Here is a 15,000-nt window from a genome sequence, read left to right as displayed (position 1 = left end):
TAAAGTCGACTGTTCAAATCCCAGCGTTTGATGCTGCTATGTGGTCTTGTGGTATGACACTCGCTTTCGGATCGGAAGCTCCTGGGTTCGAGACTCGCTCGGTGCATAGTTGAGTCCTTGGAAAAGGCTCTTTACTCACATTCTCTCACCGTACTCAGGTGTAAAATGAGTACCTGACCTAACAGGCGTCATGTCCCGTCCTAAATGTTAAATGTTGCTGTTGGCCAGGGACCCCTTGTAAAGCGCTTTGAGCACGTTTGGTGGATATTGCTCTGTATAAAAGCTCACTTTATTTTATTTTATTTCTTTTGATCCATAATGAACTTGCCACTTAATTTGCGCGATTCTCTTGAAAGAAATCTAGACAGTGAATATTACGTTGCTAGAGGATGTGGACTGTATGCAGTATTGTGCAAAAATGAATATAACAGATTCAAAATTAAACAAATAACCAAATGAAATAACATGGAAAGTTTTGTGTTTCAACCCCTTCTTCAGCCGACAACAAAAACACTTAACATGGATAAACAATTATAAACGCCATCGTTTACAATGGTCCTTCGTGAAAAGAATTTTCCCCGCCTATCTGAAATTTTTATGAAGTATTTTGGCTTATTCTGGAATAGAAAAAAACATGCATTTAAAACTTTGACAAGTTAATTCCGCCTTCAAATATCAATCCATTAAAATGACAATTATCTCGGCTAAAACCCTCAAACTCTTGCAAAGTCCCAGACTTGATAGTTTTTTCCAAGTTGAGGGTCATTTTAATCGACCGATATTTTAAGGACGTTTTCTGGCCAGAATTTTAATTACGAGTTTTCCAGAGTTCGGCAATATTGCCGTTTTCATTTTTGATTTTGGTTGAAGAAGGGTTTTGAATTCGATACGTTTCGTTTTAACCATTGTGAATTTTCATAAAGCTGTTATATTTGAAGTAACATTTCCGCGACAGAAAGCCGGTGGTAGGATGTCCATTATGTTATAAAGTCAGAAGATGTTGAGTGTAGTCATATTATGTGATGAACCGTCTCCTGAAGATGTTATGTCGTGGCTAAAGTTCTATGCTGAAAATTGAATTTAAAGTCAAAATTCAAAATTACTAAAATCGCAACATTTAAGCTCTTTAAAGTTCACGAAAGTTCACGAAACGGTACTCATTGTTTTTGATAAGCAAATTGATTTCACTCAAAGTTCGTAATTTAGACTTACTATTCAGTTTTCTCCCACTTTTAACACGCTTTAAGTACGTTTAGTGACAATTGTGCGATACAAATGCTCTATTTTTAAAAAAATTATTATTATTTTTTTAATTTTTTTTTTTTTTTTTTTTGGGGGGGGGGGGGGGGGTTACATGCTGACATAATACCGTTTTGAGTCAACGGATCACATATGTGGTCATAGATACACAAATGTAAGACCTTGTGACATGTAATTATGTCCTGATCCATCCCTTCCTCCACTTCCATGTCATTATACTATTCCCTGTTACGTTTCCATTCGAGATAGACTTAAAGCTTAATGCACATAGTATAAGTAGGTCTGATATTTAGACGCGATTTAACATGGTTGTGATGGACAATATTTTGCGTTGATTTGAGAGTATCCATATTACAACAATGAGCCCATAACAATTTGGGTTATCAGACCTGCAGATAAGTATACGTCGACTTGCAGTTATCTGTGTTTGTAAAGGTGAAGGATCAAAAACATTAATTAAAAACAAAACATGAAAAAACACGGGAAAAGCCTCGAGATTAAAATATAGCAGAGTTGGTTTATTCAAATCTCATTATACCGGCCTTGACTTCATGAAATAGGAGACTGTCCTAACACTGGTTCTTGTGTCTACAGCATGGCATAGGTGAGCAAATCCATCGTTTTTGGCGAGACCGTCGAGGAAAGGCTGATGTTTTCAGACCTCCTAGAAGCAACGTAGCATTTTGAATGGCATTCCCTTGTAGATCGCTATTCCCAGGAATCATTGGTGTTGGTGGGTCGTTGTTGTTGGACTTCTGCGGGTTCCAGGAGGCGATGAGGTCGGTATTCTCTAGAACAATCTCCTCTGTAAGAACTGGTTCGACAACAATATCTGTGACAAGAAAAAAATTAGATAATCATTTTTCTTATCGATCTAATATCATAACATTTATATAGGGTTTGTCTATCACATTTGGGGGGGGGGGGGGAATTCCGATAGCTCAGTCGGTAGAGCACTTGCTTCTTAATCAAAGAGAAAGGTATCATTTTCAATTCAATTCAAGATTTTGTCTGAGCCTTCTGCCCATTCAGCAGTTGTTTGGTAGAAAGATATTTAAATTCCAACTGATTATAACTTATGATAGAATAACGTCTCTCCAATGGGATCAAACAGTTATTATTGTTCATTTCAAACTCCAGAAACAGTGGATACCTCCACGGACTATGTGGCTCGCAATGACGGCTTTTTATGACAATTTAGTTTCTTAACTTTTGTTTTGTTTTATGTTTTACTTATGTTTACCTGACGATTAACCTAAGACACAAAACATACAGGACAGCACACAAAACATCCAATGTACAGTATTCTCATTATTGTAATGATACAGGGATTGTTATTAGATGCTCAATGTTAATATCAACAGTGCGTATCCACAGCAGAAAAAGAAACATTCGATGGACCTTGAAACATTTGTAAATTATCTGAGTGAAAAGATCTTTTTCGTAGACCGTCTGCATTTCTTAAGATTATCCGTTACGCGTCAAAGAGGATCAAAGTAATGCAAGAAATTGAGTTTATTATTTTAAAAATATGTAGATAGCAGTGAACGTATCTGACTAAAATCCTTCTTTGGCCAATATCAAAACCAATACTAATTATCCAGGTTCTAAATATGGTATTCCATTTTTAATCGTTTTTTTTTTTGTTTTGTTGTTGTTGTTGTTGTTGTTGTTGACTGAAAAAAAAGTTTACGGTAGAAACTACCTTGTTACGTGCTTGTTCTGTTTTGGAGCTTTTATGTTTATTTTGTTTCAATAATTTTGTGTAATTTATGTGCTTTATGACTGTTTAGCTGCTACGCTGATGGCGTTCTAATACTTTCACTACTTGCCTTGTACTTGTAATGGATGGGAATGGTGTATTGCAGGCAGGTACAGTCCCACAATTAAACAGAGAACAACCTTGGAGGCCTTCATGGCTGACGCCACCTTGTGCCTTGTCCGCAGGAGGTGGAAAAACTTTTTTTCTGAAAAACAAAGTTACAACGGTTTTAAAAAAAACAACTCTCTCCTTAGCAACAATAGGTGAATTGTCACATTTGTCAAGAAACAATGAATATTTTCTATTTTCACATTTGTTTTGTACAGATGAAAACTTGAAGAAAATTATTTGTTTATACTTAGAACTCCATGTGTTTTGTGAGGTTAGTTTTGCTGCATAAAATTATGTATAGCAAGTTCTTATCCATAGTGAGACTGAGTGTAAAAAATTCCCTTTTGTGTGTTTGGTAGGCATGACATTTTGGGACAAATCCTGAAAATGATTGATGAGGAGAGATTTAATATGTAAGTGAATGTTAGGTTAGGGCAATTTTATAGGATGAGAGAGAAAATACTTGAGCTGTAACGGAATATAAATCAGTAGGAGAAAGAAGGAAATAACTTCGCAATCTATTTTGGGAAGAAACAATAAGTAAAGACCTTAAAGAAATGAAAATGACGTGTTACGACCAATGAAAGAGATACTGTGACAGATAGACACGTATAGATATCTTTGACGATCTGATTAGTTAATTACCAGTTAACTGCCACACTCTGGATAGACACGTATTTAAACATTTGACCAGAAAACTAGCCTGAGTCCACAAGGACGAGTTTTCTTGCCAATTTTTTAAATACGTGTCGGTCTTTCCAGAATACGGCAGTTAACTAGTAAAACACGTCCAGACGTGTACATGATAGATGTGCTGAATCCATGATAGATGTGTTGAATCCATGATAGATGTGCTGAATCCATGATAGATGTGCTGAATCCATGATAGATGTGCTGAATCCATGATAGATGTGTTGAATCCATGATAGATGTGTTGAATCCATGATAGATGTGCTGAATCCATGATAGATGTGTTGAATCCATGATAGATGTGCTGAATCCATGATAGATGTGTTGAATCCATGATAGATGTGCTGAATCCATGATAGATGTGCTGAATCCATGATAGATGTGTTGAAACTTCTTTATCTTTTTTTTCACACAATTCTACCTAGTTGCCATATTTTGGAATGTTTCATGCTATTTAAAACTTACAAGTACCCAGAAATGTTTTAAAAGAAAAGAAAATACTAAGGACTCACTCAATTTCACGACATTCAGCACACTATTTATGGGGATAGCTGGGTGAGTTAATCATAGATAGATAAGAATGAAGGCGATAGGGAGAGAGAGAGAGAGAGAGAGAGAGAGAGAGAAAGAGAGAGAGAGAGACAGAGAGAGTGGGGGGGGGGGAGAGAGAAAGGATAAGATTCTTACCCTTAGAAAGGAAGAGAGAAGACATTTGATATGCAAATCTCATTATTTTATGTAACTTTACTATAACAAAATTGCATGTTATGTATATAATATGAAGATATTACTATTTCTGACATAGGCGTGAAAGAACAGAGAGAGAGAGAGAGAGAGAGAGAGAGAGAGAGAAAGAGAGAGAGATAGATAAAGATAGATAGATAGATAGATAGATAGATAGATAGATAGATAGATAGATAGATAGATAGAGAGAGAGGGGAAGGAGAGAGAGAAAGAGAAATGAGAGAGAGAAGAGAGAGAGAGAGAGAGAAGAGAGAGAGAGAGAGAGAGAGAGAGAGAGAGAGAGAGAGGAGGACCACAGGCTTTCCCTCTCATAGCTTGTTACAGGAATACTATTATAATAATATGGAGTATGATGAAGATGGTGAATGGTGTTATAGGGGAATGGTGGAAGTGAAGGATTGTAACGAAATTATTAGGAAGGTTGTTGTGATGATGATGATGATGATGATGATGATGATGATGATGATGATGAAGATGGTGATGATGATGATGATGATGATGATGACGACGACGATGATGATGATGATGATGATGATGATGATGATGATGATGATGATGATGATGATGATGATGATGATGATGATGATGACGATGACGATGATGATGATGATGATGATGATGATGATGATGATGATGATGATGATGATGATGATGATGATGTTGATGCCGGTTTTTTGGGGGGTTATTTTGGGTTTTTTTTCAACGATAACTACTATGTTACTAGTGTGCATCTTGTTTGAGTGTGTCTATGTCAATATTGTATTGTTATAAATGTGTAACCAAATGACAAATTGCCACTTTTTTGGGGACAATAAAGATATATCTATTATTATTATCAAACGTTACTTTTATCGAAATGGAAAAGACTAAGGTTTATGAATACGGTTGTCGTGACAATCTTTTTTTTTTTTTCTTTTTTCTTTTTCTTTTTTTTTGGGGGGGGGGGTTATTCTCTTTTAAAATTTTACGTTAATTATTTTTGGGGCTTTTTTGGGCTGTTTTAAAAAAAAACTTATTTGTTTTACCTTTTTTATTTTTGTTTCAGCCCGATATGTGAACCATTTCGTTTAATTCAATCCTAATCTTATAAGAGGTCAAGTTTACACAAGTTTTAACCTTTTTTCTGCAAATAGTTCTAGATCTAATGACTCTGTCAGATAGAGTATTGCGTTTGACGATGCAAATATAAAAAGAGAAAAATTATGGTACTTTCTATCATGCATCTTAAAATTGCACAAAATCTTAGAAATAGGTTGTTTCATGATAGGAAGGAATTTGGACTTGAAGTTTAAAATGTCAGTCAATGTCAATCTATTGATTGTTTTATTTTGTTAGCCAGTAATAATTTAGCATTTTATAGAACTGAATGAAATGAATTTAATTTATGGATAACGGACCACATTATATACTACTCTCATAACAGCAGCGCAAAAACTACACTATATATATATATATATATATATATATATATATATATATATATATATATATATGTAATTATCACTTCTACGGCAACAACTACAACCATTACGACTAAAACTATCATCACTTCTTCTACTTCAATTGCTAACACTACTGCTACTACTACTAGTACTACTACTACTACTACTACTACTACTACTACTACTACTACTACTACTACTACTACTACTACTACTACTACTACTACTGCTACTACTACTACTACTACTGCTGCTGCTGCTGCTGCTGCTGCTACTACTACTACTACTACTACTACTGCTGCTATTACTACTATTACATATGCTACGACCACTACTACTACTACGACTACTACTACTACTACTACTACTACTACTACTACTACTACTACTACTACTACTACTACTACTAACTACAATTACTACAATAATAACTAGTACTATTCTAAGTTAAATAATATATCAATCAAACTTACCTTCTCAAAGGCTTCACCCACAAATCAAAAAGTCAAAACAGTAAACCAAACTAATATACATTAATAGCTATCCCTTCAGTTTCATACTTAAACCCTACAGTAATAATATTTTATGTTATATCAGCAGGCTTTATATATATCCACTTTTTCAAGGGTGTATCCCCACGCATCCAATATTCTGTTGTTATGATTCCCTTCTGGTTTTTTGTTCTGACAATTTAATTCACAATGAGTTATTTACAGCCTCATTCATTAATTCATTCAACTAGATAGCTGTTGTTATCATCCTGTCAATTCATCGTCGCCACACCTCCATTCAGCAGATGTTGAGGATGTTTCGCCATGACTTATCTTCCACATGTTAATCAATCACGTTTATTTCTGAACCACTGAATTTTTACTCTATAGCTGTGGACGAGCACGGCTTCATCTTTTTCGTTTAAAACTCACTCCAAATGTGACATATCGCCTCAAAACGGTGTTGTATCCAGGTGGTCTAGCGGTGTGACACTTCGCCTTCGGATCGGAAGGTCCTGGGTTCGAGTCCATGAGCGGCCATAGTTGAGTCCTTGGAAAAGGCTCTGTTTACTCACATTATCTCACTTCACTCAGATTTAAAATGAATACCAGGCCGTTAACAGCGTTGTCTGTCAGGAAAAGTCGGTAATATCGCCTAATAGACGTCATGTCTGACCTACATGCTAAGTGTTACTGTTGGTTTGGGACCCAAGTAAAGCGCTTTGAGCACGTTTAGTGGATATTGCGCTATATAAAAGGGACTTTTAATGTTTAAAAAAAGGTGAGATTTTAGTTGTTGTTGTACTAAGAACCCATAATCATACCCTTCAAATAAACTTTACTTATGTCTCATACTAAAGAATATAAATAAATAGGATTTTTTCATAGATTTGGATTTATTAAATGAAAATGAATGTTCCTTGGTTGGCAGGTGATCACTTGCTGTGTCTTGTATCCCCCTAGAATACGTTTTCTAAGTTGCTTTGTGCCTTTAGCTTGGAATGGGATTACTTGGCCCTTGCCTGAGTCCTCGGCTTAGAGGGAAACAGTCAAATGTATAGTGTTAGTTTTGGGGTATGATCTTTTTTCATTGTAATTCATCTCTCTTATAATATGTCCTGATTGTTTTGTTGTTTTTTTTTTTTTTTTTTTTTTTTTTTTTGTTTTTTTTTTTGTTTTTTTTTTAGGTTTAACATATCTTGTTAACATTTGAGTGTAATCCTCTTAGTATAATCATGTGCTGGTGTCTGAATATGACTTAAAGGTGATCTCAAACTAAGTGTGGCGGGTTTGTTTTTATTGTTGTGGGATCGAGTCCAACCGATAGCTCAATGGTCTGGATTCGAACTAGTATGCGCGATATGGCTCTCGTTACCAGCTGCGCCACTCAACCTTTACCACAAACGGCTCAGGTTTAATCTAGGGGTGATTAAGAATTGCCTTAGGGTTCCTTATAACTTAATCGTATTAATAACAGGTGAGTCAAGACAATAGCAACGCCCAATACAATAATAACAATTCTTTACATAAAGTTTAATTAGATGGTTACATGAAAGGATAGAAAGAATAAGTATTTATTTAATATCAGGAAGAATAGCTCTAATTGAGTGGATCTAATTTATTATTTATTTATCTATTGATTTATTTATTGATTTATTTATGATTGATTGATTTATTTAGTTTGTAATCATTTGTGTCTGCGGAAAATACATTTGAAAATGGTATAATCCCGTTTGGCTTATCTTAAACAGCCGGCTTGCTTGATTGAGGCGAAGGTATCAGCTAGTTCCAGGGTTGGCTCCTGCTTCCAGGGTTTTCTGGACTTCACAACAGTGTGTTGTAGTTATGGGCTGACAGGAAGGTTCTGGTGTCGACGATGACTGACATCAGGGGTTTGGGCACGGATTGGGTGCGAGGCACGGATTGGTGATAGCCAAAGACCTTCAGAGTTAAAACAACAAGGTCTTAGGGCCAATCGAGTTTGTCTTTCGCCACCGGGTCGTCCTTGAGCGACACATCATAATAGCTTTTATTTGCCGACAAAGGCAAGAAGCAGTAACTCCATGATAATGGTTAGTTATTGCATTTATATCAAACATCAATAAGTATTTATTTAATATCAGGAAGAATAGCTCTAATTGAGTGGATCTAATTTATTATTTATTTATCTATTGATTTATTTATTGATTTATTTATGATTGATTGATTTATTTAGTTTGTAATCATTTGTGTCTGCGGAAAATACATTTGAAAATGGTATAATCCGTTTGGCTTATCTTAAACAGCCGGCTTGCTTGATTGAGGCGAAGGTATCAGCTAGTTCCAGGGTTGGCTCCTGCTTCCAGGGTTTTCTGGACTTCACAACAGTGTGTTGTAGTTATGGGCTGACAGGAAGGTTCTGGTGTCGACGATGACTGACATCAGGGGTTTGGGCACGGATTGGGTGCTAGCCACGGATTGGTGATAGCCAAAGACCTTCAGAGTTAAAACAACAAGGTCTTAGGGCCAATCGAGTTTGTCTTTCGCCACCGGGTCGTCCTTGAGCGACACATCATAATAGCTTTTATTTGCCGACAAAGGCAAGAAGCAGTAACTCCATGATAATGGTTAGTTATTGCATTTATATCAAACATCAACTGACAGTTTGAACTATCTTACATGATGAGAATTTAACAGGAATGTGTCCCTTATATTTTATAATTTATTTATTTTTATCAATTATAATTGTGATTATTATGATGTGTGGCCGGGATTGGCTTACAGTTACAGTCATCAAGCACTATACATCTTGAACATAAATGAAATAATAGCATAGATCATAAACAAATGTTTACTATAGTATAATATACATATAGATATAGTTTGTACAAGTATTTCAATTTACGAACATCCATGGAATAGCACAATTAAAATATATACACAAACTATAATAGTAATGGTAGATTAAGCATTGAATTCACAGTAATATCTCGTTCCACTTTGAATGTTAATCATTAATTAATTTACCTTCAACCGAGAGAAGTAAACTTTTACAAGTTTGAAATTGGAGGGATAGTTCTTCTTTCTTGGGATTCTTAGCGTGTGTCTGATTCAATTCAGAGATGAATTTGATTTTGTGAAGTTAAATGAAGTAAAGGGACGCTTTGGAATTATGGGGATAATATAGCATATTCAGATGCTTTGATTAATACTGAGTAAGGAAGAATTGACGGAGACTAGAATATTGATTGCAATTTTCGCCGCTCTCGAACAAGACGAGAACCTCAGGGCATATGCACGTTGGAGTCTTGTTTGGAAAGGGTAATTAGCAGGAGATATGAATACAATGTGCAGACAATTTGAACAGATGAATAAAGCCTTAAGCGGGAAGTGAGGAGTAGGATTTAGCGTCCCCGTTATACAATGGAAAGGTTTCCCACCTATTGACCAAATTTTCCGTTAGCAAAATTTAGAGCTTTATTGGAAAAGACTGTTCATGTGTTGAGTATTTTAACTCGAGGTGTTAATTCGCCTTGGCAAATTTATATTGTCAACTAAGTTTGAAGTGGTTTTGAATGAGACGCTGACGAATGATAAAGAAATCACGCAGTGAAAGAAAATCGTTCGTCACAGTAAGTACATTAATGGTAGGATCTTGGAATCTTGATCTGTTCCCTATTTGAATCATTTCCCCTTTGTTTTCCTAGTTCTGGGCTGCTTTAATCGTAATTCTATATTGTTTTGATCATGCTGTCCTCCTTTTATTGGCGCTGATATGACCTGAATGTATTGCAAGTCCATATAACCCTTAAGACGACGTGTACATATATGCAGGTCTGACATCCGTACTACTTATGGGCCTAGTTTAACATTGTTGTAATGGTAAATATTTTTCGTAATATTTTGAGATTTCCTTTACAACAATGAACTCATAATGAATTGGGGTATCAAACCTGTACGTCGCTTAAAAACATTAATCCAAAAAAAACAAAAAAAAACACACACATCATAAATGAAAATGATATATTTTTAGCGCACCATCTAACACAAGCTTGCGCTGTATAAATAACGAATTTGATCAATCTATTGTCACCAAAGACTACTTTTATTCCACTTAAAGTATTATTCATAGATATTCTATATCTTAACCAATAAGTTGCAAAATACTTTTTTGCAATGAATTCAAATCATCTATAGTGGTCATATCTTATATTATACTTTCTTCTTCATGATCAAAACACTTGGAATTCCCTATTGTTCTTGGGTTTGTATTGATGCCAACCAAAATATTATTTCAGATATCCAGTCAACCGCCTATTTAAACCCTATTTAAAACCAATGATATAAACAAAAATATTAGGCAATCGTTGTATACATTCATTTATGTTTTCACCAAGAAATACAAAGTCCATCTCAAAAATAAGTTTTCCCCCTCAACAATTCACAAATAAAAAGAACTTGGCATTACTTACCGTCATATTATGAAGGAAATAGGGGGGAAAACGTCATTATAATAATAATAATAATAAAATAATAATAATAATAATAATAATAATAATAATAATAATAATAATAATAATAATGATGATGATAATATATAATAATAATAATAATAATAATAATAATAATAAAAAAGAAGAAGAAGAAGAAGAAGAAGAAGAAGAAGAAGAAGAAGAAGAAGAAGAAGAAGAAGAAGAAGAAGAAGAAGAAGAAGAAGAAGAAAATAATATATTTGTTGAACGCTCATCCATTTCACAGGGAAGTGCTCAGAGCGCGCGCTTTACATTTTTTTTTCATTTAATGTAGCATTTATATAGTGCAATATCCACTAAACGTGCTCAAAGCGCATTACAAGGGATCCCTGACCGACAGCAATACGTAACATGTAGCACGAGATATGACGCCTGTTAGGCGATATTACAATTTTTTTCCGACAGAGACAACGCTGTTAGCGGCCAGTTACTCATTTTACACCTGAGTACGGTGAGAGAATGTGAGTAAAGGGCCTTTTCCAATGACTCAACAATACTCCGAGCGACGCTCGAACCCAGGACCTTCCGATCCGAAAGCAAGTGTCGTACCACTAGCAAGCTATGCACTTATGTCTTCTCCTCAGCCAGCTTACAATTCGATGACGTTAGATGTCCAGCTTTGTCTTATTACTGCCTGTGTTGCAAACTTAATGTCCTCTTCTAACTCAAAGTTTTGACTCCAAATGTGTTCTTTCATTTTTGGGATATTCAAAAGTCACGTGGTGCGAAATCTAGGGAGTAGAGTGGATGGTCTAATTAATATTTCCAATTCGTAATAATCAAAAAGTTCAGTGACCATTCTGGAAGTGTGTACTGGGGCCTTGTTATAATGAACTATGACTCCAGATTAAAAAAGACCAGACCGCTTTTTTTTTTTTCAATTACTTGTCTCAATTTGTATTTGCAAAACCATTTTATAGTACTGAGCATTGGCTGTTTATAAACACAACTAAACACACACACACACACACACATAAACACACACACAAACATGTATATATATATATATATATATATATTATATATATATATTATATATATATATATATAAATTATAAAAACAAAAACCATGAAATAATAGCGCTCAACTTTTTGATAAAAGAAGCTATTTATAAAATATTTCTAGTATTCTAATTATGATGAGAGCGAATCCTCGAAACAATATTGAGGGGGTTGATCATAATTATACTTGAAATTATATATATATATATATATATATATATATATATATATATATATATATGTGTGTGTGTGTGTGTGTGTTTATGTATGTGTGTGTGTGTATGTGTTTGCGGTGTAACTTCATTCTTTTCAGTATATCTGTAGATAAGTCCTATTGACCACTAACAATATCTCTTTACTTTTAGGATCGTTTCTTAACAAGCTGCACTTATACATCATAGAATGTAGACGCAGACCTGTTTACATATTGTATTATATGTAATATAAATGTATCTTAGACATTCTCTCTATCCCGTGTAGTTCTTAGTTCTGTGTACATAAACCCACGGTTAAAAAAAAATAATTGTATCTTTTTGAATCAACAAAAATTCAATGGATCATGCTCTTATTGCAACAAAGTATCGAGAGACGTTCATCATATTATTCTTTGAATCCACTTGTTATTTAACGCTATGCATAGGTCCGCGTCCCCTCTCAATTCGAACACCAGTTTATTGTGGACTAATACAGCCGTACACCAACAAAACAACTACTTTCATTTTGGCCAAAAAACTTACACCTCGAATACTAATGGATTAAGGTGACACCCCCCCCCCCCTCCCCCCTTAACTTGTCAAAACTTCTTAGACCAGACACTTTTTAAAAGTCTATTGATTTAAATTAACAACTTGAAGTTCATCTTAAGCTATATTAAATAAATTTGAACTTTTCTGGCCAAAATGAATAAATTGTTTTGACGATGTATGGAAAAAAAAGCCACTCAAGAAGCGGGAGCCCTTCATACAATAATCCCACAATACCGGAACCGGTTCATCGGGCAATGATAATACGATATTCCGGACTCCTATTGATATAAACATAATGAAGTGTCACTTGAAATGAAGCGGAATAACTGTCTACTACAGTTCATGTTAAGCAAGTGCGTTAGATAACCCTGTTATCATTGATTAAAATCGATATTATTATGAAGTTTATTGAGTTTATTAGATAGAAATCATTTGATAAGACTCGATCAGGGGTATTGAAATAATATTAATGTTTAGATAATTAGAATAACGGCATTTTGGAAGAGATCAATAATATTATGAAGCGTATTAACAGTTGGTTATCGTTTTATTTCGACGAAAAGTTATTTTCTACAACGAAGTCTCAGGTAATAATTGTGATAAATATAGAATCTTCTCATTTCATCGATATTTGAAATGAAATATGTCTGACCAAAATCATTTAAAAGTGCTTCCGTTGGTAGAACAATCGCTTCACACGCAAAGGGACCGAGATCGATCCCTGGTGCGGTCGAATTTTTTTCTGACCCCCCCCCCCCACCCAGCAGTGAATGGGTAGCTGAGTCTGTTAGAATTGGCGGAAAATACTTTGCGATTGACTAGCGTCCTATCCAAAGGATAGCAAACAATTGCCATTGTCTGTTTCACGCTGTAGAAACCGGGTTAAACTCCAGCTCCAATGGTTCTGAAGGACTACTTTTCTTTTTTTGAATATATTTTTATTAAGGCCCGTTGTTTCAAAACAGTATTATGCCCCGGGAGCGATCTTTGCGTTTCCCTTTGCGTGTGAAGCTAGTGCACTACCTAGTGAGACACCAGAACACCTTGTGCTATTCAAAGTTTGCAGTTCTTATCATTCCATTTCTAAATTCACGTTAAGGGGTTTAATTCATCGGGATATAATATCATTTTTGCACCATGGGTCACAAATTGTTTACTCTCTTCCTTTAAATCTACATTTTGTTCCCCTTTTCTTTTCAGTGCCGATGGACAAGTACGCCAGGCAAAGCCACAAAACGAACCAGAGAGCTCGCCGGCGTAATAACACAGCCCAGTACTTGCTGGAGAATCAGCTGAGACAGTTGGACAAAGACAGAAGATGTGAACAGGTCGTCTACCAACGCAATCTAGATAGGTACATTATAGATAGATAGATAGTTAACGTCACTGAGGTCTTTGGGTTTGTTTTTTTTTTTGCCACCCGCGTTCATGAGTAATTCTCACTAAACCGTGTTAACCAGATTATAATCGGTTATGGTTACACATTGTTTTGTGTGTTGGTCCATTATACTTCAGGATGGGAATGATTCTTAGCCAAGCGCATACTATCTATAATATGTGTCATAAAACCCTTGAACTTCATATTACGCGGGATCCACAATTGGCTTCAATAGTCTGATGTCACGTCGCCCAGCAACGGCGGCCATCGTGGTTCTGAACAAAGAAAATCGGAACTTTGTATTCTTCATATGCCTTGTGATCAGAATATAAGTCAAAACATGATCAGATTTATAATGGGTTTTTTTTCCTCTGGATACGCTGTTATGCTCGTCGGAGAAATATTTCATAAGGGCGTCCGCCATTGTTCCGATAGTTTAGAGCCAGTTACTAAGTTACCATTCGTCATTACGAGGGAACTGACGTTACGACTGTTGAAGCGTATGCTTAGGTTATTTACTCACAACATTTCGCCATCCGGATATAACTTACCAACACACAGTACTGTGAGTCACCTTGACCGTTTATATATCTGATTGACAGGTGCTGTGCGCTTGGCGAAGAAACTCACAACATCGCCATCCGGAAATATAACGGACCAACACACAAAATTAAGTGTAACCTTGAACGTTTATATAGTCTGTTTATACAGTTAAATGAGAGTTACTCATAAACACGGATGGCACCCCCCCCCCCCCCCAAAAAAAAAAAAAAAAAAAAAAAAAAAAAAATAACAAAGATGTGAGTGACGTCAATTGCGTAATATCAAATTTAGTAAGAACTGCTCATAAAATGGCTGGCTAA

General features: G+C 35.4%; 2 protein-coding genes across 4 annotated transcripts in view; one reads left to right on the top strand and one right to left on the bottom strand.

Annotated features, from left to right (window-relative positions):
* LOC144968222 (uncharacterized) overlaps positions 1–15,000 on the top strand; it is a 38,003-nt gene that overhangs the window by 20,734 nt on the left and 2,269 nt on the right. For 2 of the 3 annotated variants that reach the window (XM_078906359.1, XM_078906358.1), the window contains exon 2: positions 13,960–14,113. In XM_078906359.1, coding sequence (XP_078762485.1) covers positions 13,965–14,113 — 149 coding nt within the window. In that variant the 5' untranslated portion in view covers positions 13,960–13,964. Of the gene's footprint in view, positions 1–13,959; positions 14,114–14,904 lie in introns of those variants that run through there. The other variant, XM_078906360.1, reaches the window with a different exon arrangement.
* LOC144969628 (uncharacterized) lies at positions 1,758–6,638 on the bottom strand. Its single transcript, XM_078908768.1, has 3 exons — positions 6,483–6,638; positions 3,093–3,227; positions 1,758–2,092 (listed from the first exon to the last, which is right to left on the bottom strand). Exons 2-3 carry the CDS (start codon positions 3,175–3,177, stop codon positions 1,830–1,832), a joined length of 348 nt encoding a protein of 115 aa, XP_078764894.1. The 5' UTR covers positions 3,178–3,227; positions 6,483–6,638; the 3' UTR covers positions 1,758–1,829.

The sequence above is a fragment of the Berghia stephanieae genome, chromosome 3 (assembly GCF_034508935.2).
Source record: "Berghia stephanieae isolate SIO BIC M18660-M18661 chromosome 3, UCSD_Bste_1.3, whole genome shotgun sequence".
Taxonomy (NCBI): domain Eukaryota; kingdom Metazoa; phylum Mollusca; class Gastropoda; order Nudibranchia; family Aeolidiidae; genus Berghia; species Berghia stephanieae.
The sequence above is the reverse complement of the archived record's forward strand: the minus strand, read 5'-3'. Positions and strand labels throughout refer to the sequence as shown.

What these genes read in the sequence shown, in the direction of transcription:
- LOC144969628 (XM_078908768.1), bottom strand. Translation starts at nt 3,177, where the DNA reads ATGAAGGCCTCCAAGGTTGTTCTCTGTTTAATTGTGGGACTGTACCTG. An exon ending in CCATCCATTACAAGTACAAG is followed by an intron (nt 2,093 to 3,092) that starts GCAAGTAGTGAA and finishes TTCTTGTCACAG; the next exon opens with ATATTGTTGTCGAACCAGTT.